The 18,106-nt window shown below is 40.2% G+C and overlaps 1 protein-coding gene across 3 annotated transcripts in view; it reads right to left on the bottom strand.

The window, feature by feature from the left end:
* Positions 1-1,674: 1,674 nt before the first annotated feature.
* NFYA (nuclear transcription factor Y subunit alpha) overlaps positions 1,675-18,106 on the bottom strand; it is a 27,270-nt gene continuing 10,838 nt past the window's right edge. For 2 of the 3 annotated variants that reach the window (XM_030795837.1, XM_030795836.1), the window contains exons 4-10: positions 17,819-17,965; positions 12,293-12,424; positions 11,709-11,814; positions 10,335-10,501; positions 8,918-9,091; positions 7,513-7,614; positions 2,777-4,417 (exon numbers count right to left, since the gene is read on the bottom strand). In XM_030795837.1, coding sequence (XP_030651697.1) covers positions 4,364-4,417; positions 7,513-7,614; positions 8,918-9,091; positions 10,335-10,501; positions 11,709-11,814; positions 12,293-12,424; positions 17,819-17,965 — 882 coding nt within the window. In that variant the 3' untranslated portion in view covers positions 2,777-4,363. Of the gene's footprint in view, positions 4,418-7,512; positions 7,615-8,917; positions 9,092-10,334; positions 10,502-11,708; positions 11,815-12,292; positions 12,425-17,818; positions 17,966-18,106 lie in introns of all 3 variants that reach the window. The other variant, XM_003266306.3, reaches the window with a different exon arrangement.

Raw genomic sequence — 18,106 nt, 5'->3', positions numbered from 1 at the left:
CCCTTTTCATCTGGAGCCAGCTCTTTCCCCTACTCTCTTAGGCTGCCTGGCTATGGGAAACAATAGGATCCCTCCTCATGTCTGGCTAGAGAACCACTCACACAGTAAGGACAGGCATCTGGTATCACCCATCTTCATATCCCTGACACAGAATAAGTATTTGTTAAATGAACGACTTGCGGAGTGGCTGCTAGATAGCTACGGCCGGAACAACGGCGGGCATATACTTACGACGCCAAGAATGAATAAACTGAACGAATAAAATAACTGAAACAGAACGCTTAATAGAAAATGCTCGGGGTTGGGAAAAACGGGTTCAAAGCCCGCCGCGTGATCCTGTAAAAATCCTTTCCTCTGAGTTTCGATTTCATCATCTTTGAGGTGAGCTCAAGGTCTGAGCCGGTTCATCCCAAAAGATGTCCTCCCACGCTAAAACGAAGATACTCAAAGTTTCCTGCGGAAGCCGCGGCACGAAGTTAAACTGTGCCTTAGCTCGCGGAAGGCTAGGCCTGTAACCGTCGACGCCTCCACAGGCTTGGACCCAAAGGCCGCCTCTCCCGCAGGCCAGGAGACTGAAGTGCCGGCCGTCGCCCTCACCCGTCACATGGACGCCTAGGAGGGCGCCCTGGGCCTTGGCGAGCTCGGGTTCCAATTCCCGGGGCTTCCGAAAGACCAGTAGGTCGGGAAGCAGCGCCGCCAAGCGGGCCTCCACAGGCCACAGAGGCGGCGTCGCATCCCGCTCGCCCGTCACCATGGCTGCCCGCCTAGGTACCGGAAACAGTGTCCAGCCACGTAGCAGCGAATCCGCACCGCAGGCTCTCTTGGGGGCCCTGCCGCCGACCAATCCGCGCAGGCTTCCTTGGGGCAACGCCAATCGGAAGCGGCTGCAGTCCCCGCCCTACCACCTTCCCACAGCCTTCGCGGGGCTGACTTCCGCGGGGAGAAGGGGCTGGAGGTGCGGCGGTCCGCGCTTTCAAAGGAGCAAAGCTGCCTTTTCTACTGGAAACGGGGGAGGTGAAGACGCTCCTACGATAAAGCCGTTGGTGTGAGATAAATATCGAGAGGTCTTTCCCCCATACCACAGAGTAGAATCTTCGGTCATCTCTGAATTTGGTAAGGACAGGTTCCACTGGCATAAATCTAAGCCAAACTCAAGCACAGTTTGACTAAAGCTATCAAATACTGTCAGTCCTTTTCCTTCATTGTGGAGAGTTTCTCCTCTCTTATCTGCCAGGGCAGGTCTACTGCTCTCATCATGAATGCTTCCTCGGGCTGTTTGTCTCTTGTGGGTGGATAATGGCGTATCGGAGGCTTCTAGTTTTTGTTGCTTACATTCCCAGCGACCGTAAGGTAAAACAGTAACAAGGTAAGCATGCTGTGGATTTTTAACAACCAGAAAAGTACTTTTGTTTTGGTCTTCTGCCAAAACAAAATCTAACAAAATGTAAAAAGTACATCTTCATTACCTGAAATTCTACAATACTTAATCAAGGCTGTTTTTGTCATAAGGGCTAATTTTTTTCATGGAATTACTTCATCACATTTTGATAAACACTTCCAGTAGTAGCATCAAATGTATGATCAGCCTGCAGGTGACAGAAAATATCTCAACAGGGTGGAAGGGCCAAAAGGGAAGAAATTAAGGGGAGATAAAGCTAAGAGGCCCAGACATTACAAGTTTGGTACTGTTTACAGAGACACTGTCCATGCAGACAAGTCTTGTCGGGGGAGATCACAATTTCAACACTGGAAACACAAACTAGAACCCAGGAGTTGCAGAGTCCTCAAAAGTCACATTACTTTTCGGTTATTTTTATAAATTTATTTTAAAAAATAACAATTGCAATGACATTAATGATCGATCACCTGTACACCCCCGTACTGCTGGGGGAAAAACCTTCGATATAGTTGAATCCCAAAGAAAAATCAAGACATTATTACCAGGCACCCTATAGCCACAAAATGCTCTGTTGGTCCAGTGGCATCAACACTGACATGTTCACATGTACCAGTGCAGTTAAAATATGTACACTTAAAATTATCCTGCAAAAAAAAAAAAAAAGCACTCAAGTTGCATAACTAGGCATTAAACCAATTATTCATTCATCCATTCACTCTTACTCCATCTGTAAAGTCATCACTACAGTCACAAAAATGAATAAAAGAACCAGTATCAAAGAAAAAATCCAAACGTCAATACCCTCCCCCACTTTGTGGGCTACTATGGTGTGCTAAAGTGACCACAAGAAAAGGGTCATGAGCTATTTGAAATGCAATGACAAAATGACAACTGAAGCATTTCAAACAAAATTCAAACTCATCCCCCCCCAAATAAAAAATTCAGCAACAAGGCTGGCATTGCTATGTACAAACTTACAGACACAAATAAATAGCATCTTCTAACTGTTGGCGGCTTAAGCACTCAGAGTTAGGTCTGAGTAATTTCTTTCTGAACTCTGCATCTTAGACTCCTAAATTAACCAAGGAATATAAATTCCTCATTGTTAGTAATCTATCCTCTGAAAAACTTGGGACTTACTGAATAACATTAATATCCCAAACTCTTGTAGAGCCAGAAGTTTCTAGTGAGCTTACCAAAGGATCAGTCCTTTGACATCTGGAAGCCAGGACAGATTACCAGATCCCTGGGACTAGGAATATTTCACTTCCTGTTTCCTTTGCATAGCTCTGTACCTCTATTTCTATCATTACAATGATCTCTCTTTGTGGTGTTTTTAGAGGGCTTAATTTCTGTCTTAATACAGTTAAGCTGAAGTCAAAGAAGAACCAATTTTTATTCTTGGTTATTTAACCCCCAGTGTTCCTCAGAATTATTGGGTTTTCCTTGTTTCCAGAGAAGGCAGCCAACTCTTCTGAAATATCATCTTAGTTCTCTCAGGGTTCAACATCTAAAAGAGAAATAGATTTCTGAGGCACAACCCATTCTGGGAACAGTGGCCCAGTTCCTGACTCTGCAGGCATGTTTCTTTCAGTCTGCAGTTTATTCCTCACAGTATGGATGCAATGAGAAAACCTTTCTGCACAAGGCCTATGGAGAAAACATGAAAACTGGCACCAAAGAATCAGCTGCCATGGAAGAATGAAAATGCTCGCTTTCTAGGGCCAGCATTGTGCTGCGGGAGTGAGGCCAACATCCACCTAAAGCTTTAGTGGGTAACTTGGACTCTGTCCAGGACAGCGTGACTGACCAGTGCTTTCCAGAAATTGTCAAGGACCAAATCTCAGGCTTCTTCCTTTCAGTGCTTGTTAAAGGTTCTAGAGTAAATGTGGATTACTCTCTTTATCTTAATGATCCATTCCAGGTATCCATCCACTGGAGAATCGTGCTCTATGATAACATATGGGTGTACATGCTCTCTCTCTCTCTCTCCCTCTCCCCCACTCTCTCCTCCTAGGCTGAAACACATGAATCTTTCAGTTCCCCAAATGCTGTCACAAAGTCTATGATTGAAAATCTCTAGTTTGGCTCTCCCTTGAGGAGTACTACAAATCTCCTCAGTGCTTCAGCAAAGAAGTTGTTGAACAGTCTTGTTCTCTACTTAGGAAAGGCAGTTGCAAGGTTCAGTAACCCTCTACATTGTCTTAGAAGTAGCCACAGCAAGTACGATGGTCCAGATGACCAGTCAACAGAGGGACAAGCAGGCCACAACTTTTCAAAGCTAAAAAAAGAGATTTGGCAATGTATAGTTTTAGTGCTTGAGTCTTTTATCATTCTATCCCCAGAATTAGCTTTTGCTTGGCTAGAGTCCAGAAATATCAACCTACCATCTGGGCAGAGAGGAATTATTATTACCACAGATTGGAAGAATGTATCTCAGGAATTTATTGTTTCCATATCACAAGATAGAACTTCCTTGCCTGGAAGCCATCTCTGAATACAAAGCGTCCATTCAGTTAGTCAGTGTGAGATTCCCCTACCAGAGGGATAAATGCTGTCTAGATTCCATGGGAAGGAGTGGGCTGCTGCTTTCCTGATTGCAGTTTTGGTTGAGAAGGTTGTTCTTCCCTGCTGAGATGGCTGGCTGACTTCACCAGTCAACATAAGTGCTTTGTGTACTGCTGGGGTGGCAGGTGTCTCCTTGCATCATCCGAATCCATGAAATGTCAATGTCATCAACAGTCTGAAATAGGTCCTGACTGAGAGAGTAAGACAAAGGCTTGCAACTTCAATTTGCCAGGCATCGCGGCAATTGTAATACTGAGCCACTTATTAAAAACTAAGTGGTTTCTGTCCTGTAGAAAAGGGCAGAATGTGATCATCAATGTCCCGTTGGAAGAGTTGATCAATTTCCTGGAACAGTGAGAAACATGACCTTGATCAGCTCCATCACATGGCCTGGGGTTAGGACACTCGGATGATCTGTGTCATTGCTTCTTCATCGGCTTGGTTTGGATCCTAGAGACAAAGATGACACGATGATTAAAGTCCTTTGCAAAAGCAACAGGAACTCATGGCTCTCACTACTTATCCCCAAGAGAATACACATAACTTTACCAAGTAAATCAAAGGCTTATAATACATCTTAAGTCTGCATACATGGCTTAAAGTATAGCCCCATTAGGAAAGAAGAGACAATAAACCTTATTCTTAAAAGAATTTAAAGTCTGGCCTGCACTCCATGGTGAAACACTGCAGGGCTGTTAGTGTATTTCTTTCCTAAGAACCTTGTGTTGTTCTCTATACTTAAGGGTTAAGAGTATTCAGATTCAGGTGTCTGAGGAAAAGACCCAGAGAAACCATGCCATGCTGTATTTTTGTCACTGTTTTTTGATCATCATTTAAATACTGAGTACTTAGCAGGGCTGGAAAGAATCATTAGAATCTATATAATTTAATGTACTCATTTTACAGATAAATCTGAAGACCAGATGGATGAAGTGATTTGTGTGGACTAGGGTCAGGGTCAGAAAGTTAGGAGCCCAGCGAGGGCTAACTCCCAAATCTCCTGACTCCCATTTAATCTTCTTTCCACTAAACTCTATATGCTGTTTCTCACTTAAGACCTACAGTGTTAACACAAGGATAAATCCTTGGAAGCTTTTTCAACACTCCGCAAGAACCACCTTTAGTTCCCCCATACCAAGGCTCTGAAGCCTTGGTAGGCAGGATCTGAGAAAAAGCTGAAAGACTTCTGGAGATGGAAGACTGGAACTGGGTCTTGAACAATGAGCAAAAACAACTAGCATTTACTGACCTCACCCTGCACTAGGATTACGGAATGAAATCCCTACAACATTGCTGTGAAGTATCAACAGTATTCCACTTTACAGATAAAAATAAAAGAGGCTGAATCGACCAAGATCATATTGTTAGCACACAGAATGAGGAGAGTTCCTGGCACAAGGAGAGTTCCCCCTATAGCTGTCAGGCCCACATTCATACACTGTATGAATGAATAGCAATGAGAAAGGAGGGGCTCTCACACTACAGGGGAGGACTAATAGCACTGAAAGAGTTGTTAGTGTTCATGTGTGGGGACACCGAGGAAACCTAGTTTGACTGTTGAGAGGGGTGATAAAGCAAAGTTGCTTAGACGTTATACAGAAATAGTTTGAGATTTGATGCAGTTAAGAAATGAGGAACTATTAATAGCATGCATCCGTGACCTGGGGACTGGCAGGTTAAAAAAAACACACTTTAACCATCTGGCAGTACTACATAAGGCCAATTAGAGGAGAATGGAGATTAATTTGATGGATATTGCGACAGAGCAAGTGGAATGTGATGTTAATATAGAATGGAGTATCAGCAAATGGGAGGAATCTATTAATTCAAGAAACACTGATTGCTTGGTTCAGAACTAGATATTAAACCTAACAAATACATCTGTCAGTACTTAAATATAACTTACTTAAATAGAACTAAGTCTAATAAATATAACAGAGCACAAAACAATCCCCTACCCTCTATACAACTTATAGTCTAGTGAAGGAAACAATCTTGAAAAATTCAATAACTTAAATTATTACACTGTAAAGAAAAGGGCCAAGTGCAATGGTGTGCGCCTGTAATCCTAGCACTTTGGGAGGCCAAGGTGAGAGGATCGCTTGAGCCTAGGAGTTTGAGACCAGCCTGGGCAACAAAGTGAGACTCCATCTCTACAAAAAATTTAAAAATTAGCTGGGCATGGTGGTGCGTGGCTATAGTCCCAGCTACTTGGGAGCCTAAAGTGGGAGGATCACTTGAGCTGGGAGGTCAAGACTAAAGTGAGCCATAATCACACCACTGCTTCCAGAAAAAGAAAAGAAAAGATGTTGTAAGAACATACTGAGAGAGAAGAGATCTACTCTAGATAGGGTATTTAATTAAACCCAGACCTAACAGATAGGGAGATAGCCATGAAAAAGATAGAGTAAAGGGCATACAGACTGAAAATTCTAAGGACAAAGACCCATGGCAGGAAATAGACCAATGAACAGTAAACAGCAGCATAGAGACCAAGAAGTAGAAATGCAGTTAGAGGTAGACAGGAGCTGGAGCATGTAAGGCTTTGCTGGGCATAGTAGTAAGCACTTTGGATGTCAGTCCAAGCGCAAATGGGAAAGGGTAGGGGTTGAAGGAGCTTGAGCAGAACAGGGACTTGACAGGATAAACATTTTAAAAAGATCACACTAGGATGTGGAGAGTAGGCTAGAGGGGGACAAAAGTGGAAGAAGGGAAACCAAATTAAGCAGCTATTTTATAAATCTAAGCCGAAGAAGAGAATTAGACCAGGCTCACATCAGTTAGAAGGGAAAAAAGTGTTTACTTTTATATAATTTTTATAAATTATATTTGTGATGGGGTAATAAAACTTGTTCAATAAAAATAAAACTTGTTCCTTGAAAATTAAGTGTGATTTTCAAGAAAGAATGAATAGTAATAACTGACAAAGATGAAGAGCAAAGAAAGACCACTGGATTAAAAATCTTTAGTACTCTTTCTTTTTTGAGACAGGGTCTCACTCTGTCACCCAGGCTAGAGTGCAGTGGTGCCATCTTGGTTCACTGTAGCCTCAACCTCCTGGGCTCAAGTAAACATTCAAATTATATTTGTGATGGGGTAATAAAACTTGTTCAATAAAAATAAAACTTGTTCCTTGAAAATTAAGAAAAGTGTGATTTTCAAGAAAGAATGAATAGTAATAACTGACAAAGACGAAGAGCATCTCAGCCCTCCAAGTAGCTGGGACTACAGGCATGCATCACCAGGCCTGGCTAGTTTTTGTATTTTTTTGTAGAGATGGAGTTTTGCCATGTTGCCCAGGCTGGTCTTGAAATCCTGGGCTTCCCATCTCAGCCTCCCAAAGTGTTGGGATTACAGGCATGAGCCACCAAGTCTGGCCTAGTGATTTTAAGATAAAAGATAATCTAAAGAGACATAAGATTGCATCCAGTTTAGAGAATGTGAGTAGTTCCAGAGTATGAAAATAGCAAAAGGACACTGCTGAAGGCTTCAACTCAAGTCAATACAAGGTAATAAAGAGAAGAATAAAAGGTATGTCTTCCTACCTGCATATGGGGACTGTCCTTTTCCTTTGGAGAGAAAAATCGTCCACCTTCACCACGCTTCCGTGCCATGGCATGACGGTGCCGAGACTCATGCAGGTATTTCTAAAACGAGAAATAAAACCATTTAACTATTAATACTATCCAGAACCAGCACAGTTATCTAGTGCACAAATTCCATTCTCCAAAGTTTAAGACAGCTGGGATCAAAGCCACAAGGGACAATTATGACTTAGAATGACGATGAAAGCTTTGGAGAAGACACCTAGTAAGTAATATAGCTAACCATATATAACTACTGTAAGAGTGTGAATGCTTACAGTATGAATTTAAAAAAAAAGACTACCACCTACACTTCAAAATATATACCCTTCCCTCTGCTTTAATAACAGGCCAAATTTCATTTGAGCAAATGAGTGTTCAGTAAAAAGACTTTCCTAGCATTAAAGTTTATTGTTATTATTTTCTAGAAACGGGGTCTCACTCTGACACCCTTGCTGCTGGACTGCAGTGGCATGATCATGAATCACTGCAGCCTTGAATTCCTGGGCTCATGTGATCCTCCTGCCTCAGCCTTCCAAGTAGGACTACAGGCATTTGCCACCACACCTGGCTGGACTTTCCTAGCCTTATCTGCATGTTAGATGTGATCAGGTAACTAAATTCCGGCTAGTGAAAGGTACACAACTTCTTCAAAGTTTCCTTGAAAGAAAGGGTACCTGACCAGGTACGGTGGCTCACGCCTATAATACTGGCACTTTGGGAGGCCGAGGCAGGTGGATCACCTGAGGTCAGGAGTTTGAGACCAGCCTCGCCAACAATGGTGAAACCCTGTCTCTACTAAAAATACAAAAATAAGCTGGGCGTGGTGGCGCACACCTGTAATCCCAGCTACTTGGGAGGCTGAGGCAGGAGAATCACTTGAACATGGAAGGTGGAGGTTGCAGTGAGCTGAGATTGTGCCACTGCACTCCGGCCTGGGTGACAGAGCAAGACTCAGTCTCAGAAAAAAAAAAAAAAAAAAAAAGAAAGGGTACCTTTCTTGTTCCCTTTCTTCCTAGGCTGAAGCCTAAGCAGGAATCTTGGACTATGAACAGCACACTAGCAATATTAAAGCAGTGAAACAGGTCTTGAGAACTGTGAAAATGTGCTACCAGTCCAGGATAATTTATCTCTGGACTACTTTTATGTATGAAAAGGAATAACATCTTATTTAAGCCACTGTTTTCGTTGTTGTAACTGCAGCTGCATATAGTAATAACAAATGCTAACTCTTACAAAAGAGACAACAAGTATCTAACGTCAATTGTTTGGAAGGTATGTGAGAAAACAAGCCATGTAAAAGATAATTTCAAAAGTAGAATCCTGCTATTCTCCTCTCCTATATCCTTCCCAATGTTATACATACCCTTCTCTCCTTTGGAATTTTCCCTTCTGCCTCTAGTTTAGCTCGGGCTTGCCTCCTCTTAAGAATACGGTGGTATTGTTTGGCATTCACGTAGAGAGGCTCTTCTTCAAGCATCTCTGCTCCAGGTAGAGGGATTCTTTGGATAGCAGGCACAGAGCCAGCCCCAGGAACCATCTGTGTGAACAGGAAACCAGAGCTTATTGGTGGCATGAAGTATGGACATAGAAACAGTTTCTTGGTTCCTCTTCATCCATTTTTTTGTAAATGCCACAAAAAGTAATTTTTATAGGGTACTTGGGTAAATGTGGATCCCTGGAGAAATTTATACTAAAGATCAGCACTTTAAACAAACACCCCAGATGACTGTGTCATAGGAGGTTCAGGTGCCACTCTGAGAAACTATATAACCATGCCCTAATTCATGTCCACCCATGGTTCTAGATATTTCTGCTGCCATCTAATGGTCAGGAACAGTAGTCATAAGACAAAAAAAAAAAAAAAAAAAAAAAACAGCACAAAAATAGACCAAGTGCTACTAAATGCCTGTATTTATAAAAATAATTTAATAGTTAACTTATGATATAATTCAATCCTAATTTTTCTTAAAAAACACCAAAATACTGTACTAAATGTACGTGAAAACAAGTAACAGAGTCCTGTACCCCATAGCTCTTTCCCAAATACAACCGCTTTGAATAACTGTATTGAATCTTTTATAAAAATTATTTATTTATCATTCAATTCGTAGAAACGAGGTCTCTCTACATTTCCCAGGCTGAGCTCAAACTCCTGGACTTAAGCCATCCTCCTGGATTAGCCTCCCAAGTAGTTAGGACTACAGGTGCATGCCACTGAGCCAGGCTTGGTTCTGTTTCTTTTCATAGCTTCCTCCACCTCTGTGCAGATTTCTGTTACTTATTCTTAATTTATGCATTTTAACATCCTATTTTGACATATGAGGATTTAGCTTTCACTCACACCACCCAAATCTTCCTATCTTCCCAATACATTTACATCACACTTTTTTTTTTTTTGGTTTCTCTATCAATTACAATCTTTCTAATTTTTAGCTTATTTCTTATTTTGTCCATCATGGGCAATACTACTTTCCACTTCTCAAAGATTAGTATATAATTCTCTTCATTATTTGAATTCTGAAAAGAATTGCATAAAATCACTATTTATCCATTGCTTTATCTCCAGCATCTAGAATAGTCTCTGGTGAATAGTCCCTGGCACATAGTAGGTGCTCAGAATGAATTATGGTTTGTCATAATGTTATTGTCAAAGTAGATTACCGACAGTGCCTTAAGGATCGATCTCAATCCCAAGAGGTCAACATAATAAATTTTAGGAGGCATCAAGTTGCATGTTCAAGAAAATTTCGAAGACAAAGCTGAAAAATACATTTTCTTACCATGACCATCCCTCCTGAATTGACCACATTGCCTGCCACTGGTAGTGTCACAGTGACAGTCCCTTGCCCACTGCTGGTTGTGTTGGTATTGGCTCCTGTCTGAACAATCTGTGCTCCTGCCAAACTGGCTGCTGGGATAGTGATCATGCCTGAAACAGGGACTGTAACTTTAAGAAAACAAAACATGAAACAAACAAAAAACAGGCACACAGAACAGAAAGAAGGGAACATAGTTAGTCCCTCTTCTATCTGGTACACACTCACTGATCCTGGCAAAACACACTGAAAAACACAAGGGAAGAAAAAGTACTCTCCCACTCTGGTGTGCTACATATAATCTAAGTAATCACGATCTTTGAAATTCTATTAACTCTCTAGGTCCCAGTTTTGAGTAACTCTATCCTTAGCAGTTTTCAAAAGGTGAAAAGGTTTGGAGGCCTCCTCTTCTACAGGTCAGTCTGACTATAGCTATACCTACTGCTCTTGTACACATGAGCAATCTGCTTCAGGACAGAGATTTTAAAACTTATACTTTATCTCAAAATGACAATGAGTCAGTTGTAGTATTAAAATTTAAAATTAAACCAAGCATTCCGAGTCCCCAGACTATCAACAGCAGCACTTGAGGATTTGTTCACCATTCTGTTTGAGCTCTTGCCTGGGCTCAATCCAGTTCAGGGCCTCCCCGGAGTAATACAAGAGCACACAGTTAGTGCACTCTCTGGATCCTGTATATTGCAAATTTGCAATCACAAAGTCATGGAATCTAACAAAGATGTCCTTTTTTGATTTAACTATTTGACTAACAGGTGCTTCCAAAAGCCTTCAGTTTGTGCACTCCTCCTCCCAGACCAAACAGATCTATTATTGATGTTATCTATTCCTAGAACATATTTCCATGAGGGCCCTGCATTGTATTTATTTGTTCACATGTCTCTCTTACTAGACTACAGGCTCTTTGAGAACTCTTCTTAGGAAAAGTGCTGTACACATAATAGTCATTTAAAGTAATGGAATGACTCAAAAAAAACATAAGCAGCAATAGCACTCTAAAGCCAACTTTATTTTTGATCTATTTCTCTCTTTACCAAATAAACTCCCTATTTCTAATCTTCTGTTGAGAAACACTTCTTCCCTAAAAGCTTACACAATCCCTAGATTAGCAACCACTGTAGAAACTGCTACACATGGAATCACTGTTGGTCATGGATGGTAACAAGAAACCAACAATCAATGGAGAGCTAGAGGAAATCTTTTTTTTGTCCAAAAAATATGTGGTGTCAAGTTCACCACTCAAATTCTAAAGATGTCAGTTGTCTAAGGGACAAAAAAGTTGCCCCAAAAAGTCCTAGGGAAGCTTATGGGTACACTTACCTTGCTGGAGAATGGTGCCATCTGCATTAACTGGCTGATAGACGATGGTCTGCCCTTCAGCAGTCTGTGCCACTTGCTGTCCCTGGACAGCAATCTGCTGCTGTGTCTGGAGGAAATAAGTAATGACACAATTCAATAGATCCCAAAGATACTAACAAAGAATGATGTAGTCCTTAAAAAAAAAAAAAAAATTATTTTTTGAGACAGAGTCTCACTCTGTCGCCAGGCTGGAGTGCAGTGGCGTAATCTCGGCTCAATGCAACCTCTGCCTCCTGGGTTCAAGCGATTCTCCTGCCTCAGCCTCCCGAGTAGCTGGGATTCAGGCATACGCCACCATGCCCAGCTAATTTTTGTATTTTGATGGGGTTTCACCATGTTGGCCAGGATGTTCTTGATCTCTTGACCTTGTGATCAGCTTGCCTCGGCCTCTCAAAGTGCTGGGATTACAGGCGTGAGCCACCATGCCCGGCCAAAAATATATTTTTTATGGTTTTCATCCCCTTTTCTACTATACATGCTATACCTGAAATATCTGACTCTTCCAAATCAGTTTTGCTCCTGTGTGACAGAGCTAGTGGAATTACCTGAGTCTGGCCAGCAGTGACGGCCGTCTGGGGCTGCTGGATGATGATCTGCTGGGTCTGGCCCTGCTGGCCCTGCACCTGCACAGCCTGTCCACCCTGGATCTGGATCTGCCCAGGTGGGACCAACTGTATCTGCAGAAAAGAACATAAAAAAAGGATTGTACTCTACTGACACTGGTCTCCTTTGGTCCCCGAGAGTTATCCACATTTCTCTAGAAAGCAGAAAATGTTCTGAAGAGGAAAAAAGAAGTCCTGCTCTGCCCTCCATTATGAAGTAGACACAGCTTATTTTCCATTTATGAAACAAATACGGAATTTTGACACTGTCTGGATACCTGATATTAATAAATCAATGTCAGTTTTTATGAAAGATAGCAGTGGTATGATTATATATATTGAAAAGCATGCATATCTAAAATACACTCTGGGCCAGGTGTGGTGGCTCACGCCTGTAATCCCTGCACTTTGGGAGGCCGAGGTGGGTGGATCACTTGAGGTCAGGAGTTCGAGACCAGCCTGGCCAACATGGTGAAACCCTGTCTCTACTAAAAATACAAAAATTAGCCGGGCATGGTGGTGCACGCCTGTAATCCCAGCTACTTGAGAGACTGAGGCCGGATAATCACTTGAACTGGAGGCAGAGGTTGCAGTGAGCCAAGATCACGCCACTGCACTCCAGCCTGGGCGACAGAGCGAGATTCCGTCTCAAAAAAATAAAAAAATAAAATACACTCTGAAGTGCTTTATTATTATTTTTTAACCTTGCCATTTTGGTGAATGATGAAGTACTTTTTTACAGAGGAAATACTATATATATTAAAAATGTTGACAGCCGGGCACAATGGCTTATGCCCGTAATCCCAGCACTTTAGGAGGCTGAGGCGAACAGATTAGGTCAGGAGTTTGAGACCAGCCTGGGCAACATGGCAAAACCTTGTATCTACTGAAAAATACAAAAATGATCCAGGCATGGTAGGACATGCCTGTGGTCCCAGCTACTTGGGGAACTGACGTGGGAGGATCATTTGAGCCTGGGAGGCAGAGGTTGCAGTGAGCCAAGATCCATACCACTGCACTCCAGCCTGGGCAACAGAGTGAGTAACTGTCTCAAAAAAACAAACAAACAAAGAAAAAACCCAAAATGTATTCTACCCTAGTCAAATGTGACTGCAGCCCAGGACAACACCTTGATAAGGGCCTTGAGAGGACCTTGAAAGAATCCAACACAGCTGTGTCAGGATTCCTAACTCACAGAAACTATAAAATAAATGTTTTTTTTTTTTTTGGAGACGGAGTGTCGCTCTGTGGCTCAGGCTGGAGTGCAGTGGTGTGATCTCGGCTCACTGCAAGCTCTGCCTCCCAGATTCATGCCATTCTCCTGCCTCAGCCACCCGAGTAGCTGGGACTACAGGTGTCCACCACCATGCCTGGCTAATTTTTTTTTTTTTTGTCTTTTTAGTAGAGACGGGGTTTCACTGTGTTAACCAGGATGGTCTCGATCTCCTCACCTTGTGATCCACCCGCCTCGGCCTCCCAAAGTCCTGGGATTACAGGTGAGAGCCACCGCACCGGCCAAATGTTTGTTGTTTTAAGCTGCTAACTTCTAGGATAATTTATTATACGGTAATAGATAATTAAGGCAATGTGACAGATTCACCAATACTCACTACTGTCATTAATGTTTGTCAAATTTTTGTTGATTTAATTTGTATCTCCTATTTGGTCCTAGGATTGGATAGCTAAACCTTATAAAGCAATTACGGAAAGCAAGGGATCATGTGCTATCGAAATCTATCTTCTTTCTTTTTTTAATGGCTATAGCCACTTTATTAGGAGTGTTATCAGAAACCTGACAAGAAGCTTGAAAAATATTTCTCTAAAATTTGGAACTAAAAAACTGCAATACAACCCTTTAAATGTTGGGTGTACAAAATCCTATTTTCATGTAACTAGTGGACACATTTTTTTTTTTAAGTGCAAAAGAGAAAGCAGTGAGGAGAGCCCCATAACTCAAAATTTCTAGTATTTTATATTCAAGAATACCTCCCAAACTTAAAAGCCAGAATACATGGCTAGTACTAAGTAACCTTCTCTTTACTTCTTTGACCATTAATTCCATCAACAAACTTTTTTTATTTGAGCATTGCTTCAACAGAGATGGCAGTCTGGAAGGAGGATACTTTCAGAAAGATAGATTTTTATAGCCAGGTCACTTTTCATCCATAATTTCAACTTGGGACCACCTTGGTCTGGAAAGAATAACATGCCTAGAACCTGAAGTTATCACAAAGTCTACCAGCTGATAGGACAAAGGACTACTGATGGAAGGAAGGTGAAAAAAACGGGTCAATGGGTTCCATGTCTTAGAGACATTCATGGATCCTACTTTGTTAGGGGATAGATTGCCTAGGTTTTCTTAATTATTTTTTCCAAATACTTAGCTCATAATTGGCATTCAGAAAGTATTGGCAAATAAATAAGTAAACAAATTTATCTGGTTATGTGAACCAACTTCATTTCTAAGTTTATATTGGCTATTAGGATTTCTTCTTCTATCTATTCATATTCTTTGCCCATTTTTCTATTTTTGTATAAATACATAAGTTATTTATACATATTCTGAATACAAACTCAGTTATATGTATTAAAAATATCTTTTCCAAGTTTTCACCTTGTTTACTTTTATTTGATGTATTTCAATGCATATTATGTTTCAGTCAATTTGTTTCTAAAAATATCCTTCTCTATAGCATAAAAATTATCTTATATTTTCTTTTGAATTTTCCAAGTTTACTTTTCTACATTGAGATCTTTAATCCACCTAGCAAATATTTTTTAAAATACAGTATGAATTAGATATCAATTTCTTTTCTGTATCATTCTTCAGCCATTTCTTCACTGATATGTTTATACCACTTTTATTATATGCCAACTTCCAATATTCTTCTATTTCTTGGCTCTCTCTCTGGTTCCAGTGTCTTTCTCAGGCCAAGGATTTTAATCTAAAATTATATGCAGAATTTTTCATGAGACTGGACATCTGTACTTTTTCTTAGAGAGTGCAAGCTTTACTAGGATTCTAAAATAGGGAATACAATTCAAAAAAGGTTAAGAAGTACTCTTCTTTAAAAAACGACTACTCAAAGAACACTAATGAGAAAAAAAAAAAAACTCTTATACAAAGGGGATTAAAGCCTTAAGCATTATAAGGGAGGCTATGGAATCTCACCTAGAGAGCTTTATTTACGTAACAGAATATATTTTTTTCAACTTGCTTAATTATAGCCCTACTTGGAAGCAGGGAAATAACTCTTTGAAGGTTCCTTATAGCAAAATAAAACCCCATAAAAATCACAGAATTTAGAGCTAGAATGAACCCTAGATATCATCTCATATAAATTTTATTTTTGGATGAGCAAACCAACAATTAAATAACTTGGCCAAGATCAGAATGCTTATTTAATGGAAGACCTGGTAATGAAAGCTGGACCACTACACTCACAGTATACTGTTCCCAACTATACCACACTGTCTCTACTCAACAGTGGAGAAGGCACAGCAAGGGGGACTGGAGAGGAAGCAAAGAGAGAAGAACAGAAAGGATATAGCAATAGGGAATCAAGGAAAGCACATGCTGAAAAGATATTTAAAGCCTCATATATTTATGCAAAGAGAAATGTGAAAACTATTTTTAATCCCAAATACAATTCTATCTTGGCAAAAATATGCCAATGGGCTCAAATATGCTCTTACCCTTTACCCACGCAATCCCCAATCCAAAGAAATTATCCTGAGAATTCAGTTGAAAAATAAAACTATCATGCCCAGATGTTTACCTACGAAGGCAAATGAAAACCAGAATCCTTAACTATATTTTATAAATTAGAAATTCTGATTCATCAAGTTGACTGAACATTATGAAAGAATTAAAAAAAAAAACAAAAAAACGAAAACACAACCTCACATGCATGGTACAATTATGCCCAAAAATTATGCATGAAAACACAAAAGAATACACAAAAAGTACAAGTTTGATTTATAAGCAGTGGGATCATGGCTGCTTTTTTCAACTTAAATTCCTCCAGAAAACTAAGACATTAATATGACTGTTATAACTGTTGAAACAATATAAACATTTAGATAGAGTAACTAATAGTTCTCTCATACTCCCTTTTCCATGACTATAAACATATATTCATGGGGGGTTGGTTATGAATTACAAAGATGAGATCACACACTATTTCTGTGCAAATTATTTTCACTAAAAATATTTCAATATTAACCTACCCCAAGTCGACAGTTCATTTCTTTTAATGATGATGCAATATTCCCTATGAATATATTATGATTTATTCCAACCATTTCCTTATTCTTATTAATGGACACTCAGATTACAATTTTATTTTTTGTTATAGTACAATGCTATGAAAAGTGTCCTTGTAATTTCTCCCTACTATTGATGCTTTTCTTCCTATAGGACAGATTCTCAGAAGTGGGACTGCTAGCTCAGATGTTCGTTGTATTTAACCGACAGCGAGGTGCCTTTCCAAAATAACTCTACAGTTTGAAATTACCAAAAATAATGATTAATTCTTTTTCTCCACATCCAACCTGGCAGTGGATATAATGACTCTTTTTGTATTTTTTTGCCATCTTGATGAGAAATATCTAATTTTAAAATATGATACCACAGAGTTGTATGTAACATTTCTACATATTTCTGTTAATCTCTTGTTTTTTTTTTTTCTTTTTTTTTTTTTTGAGACAGAGTCTTGCTCTGGTGCCCAGCCTGGAGTGCAGTGGCACAATCTTGGCTTACTGCAACCTCTGCCTCCTGGGTTCAAGATATCTCATGCCTCAACCCCCCAAGTAGCTAGGATTACAGGCGAGTGCCACCACGCCCGGCTAATTTTTGTATTTTTAGTAGAGATGGCGTTTTGTCATGTTGGCCAGGCTGGTCTTGAACTCCTGGCCTCAAGTGATCCACCTGCCTCGGCCTCCCCAAGTGCTGGGATTACAGGCATGAGCCACTGCGCCTGGCCTTCCTTTAATCTCTTTTACATCTTTGCTTAGTTTTGTTTTCTGTTTCTCAATCAGTCTTTCAACTGGATTTACCTGTTTTATTGGTCTGCTTAAACAATCTAGATTTTATTTATCCTTTCTATACGTCAGTTTTCTACTTAATTTGGACCCACTTTTTGCTTGTTTTGTTATTTTTCTAACTTTCTAAATATTCATTTTTGTTTTTTTTTAAATAACATATACTATAAACTAGATTCTAACCTCTTTATATACTTTACAGCAATTCAAGATCATGCCTAGTATCTTAGTCTTTACTGGAGCTGTCCAATTTCTGCATAGTTCTAGTTTATATCACTGGTACTATAAAGGCAAAAAATCATCTGAATGCAAAATGTGGGTTAGGAAGCAGTTAAATGCAATATTAATTATCAAACAGGTTGTAATAATCTATTCTTTGAAACCTCTCCTCTGATATACTGCTCAACATTTTTAAATATTACTCACCTGCTGCAAACCCTGTGTTCCAGAAACAGGTACTTGCATGATGGTTTGACCTTGTCCACCAGGGACAGCCTGGACCATGATGGGTTGGCCAGTTGATGTGATTAGCTGGCCTCCACTGACCTGCACCATTAATGGCTGCCCTTGGACCTAGAATGAAATAAAATAAGAACAATGAAATAGCAGAAGACACAAAATGGTTTTTACCAAAAGACAATCACTGGAACTATTCTGCTGCCTTGCTAGAAAAGAAAAAGGTAAAAAAGACTAAGAAAATATATGTCCTAAGTC

Source organism: Nomascus leucogenys, chromosome 17, assembly GCF_006542625.1.
Source record: "Nomascus leucogenys isolate Asia chromosome 17, Asia_NLE_v1, whole genome shotgun sequence".
Classification (NCBI taxonomy): Eukaryota; Metazoa; Chordata; class Mammalia; order Primates; family Hylobatidae; genus Nomascus; species Nomascus leucogenys.
The sequence above is the reverse complement of the archived record's forward strand: the minus strand, read 5'-3'. Positions and strand labels throughout refer to the sequence as shown.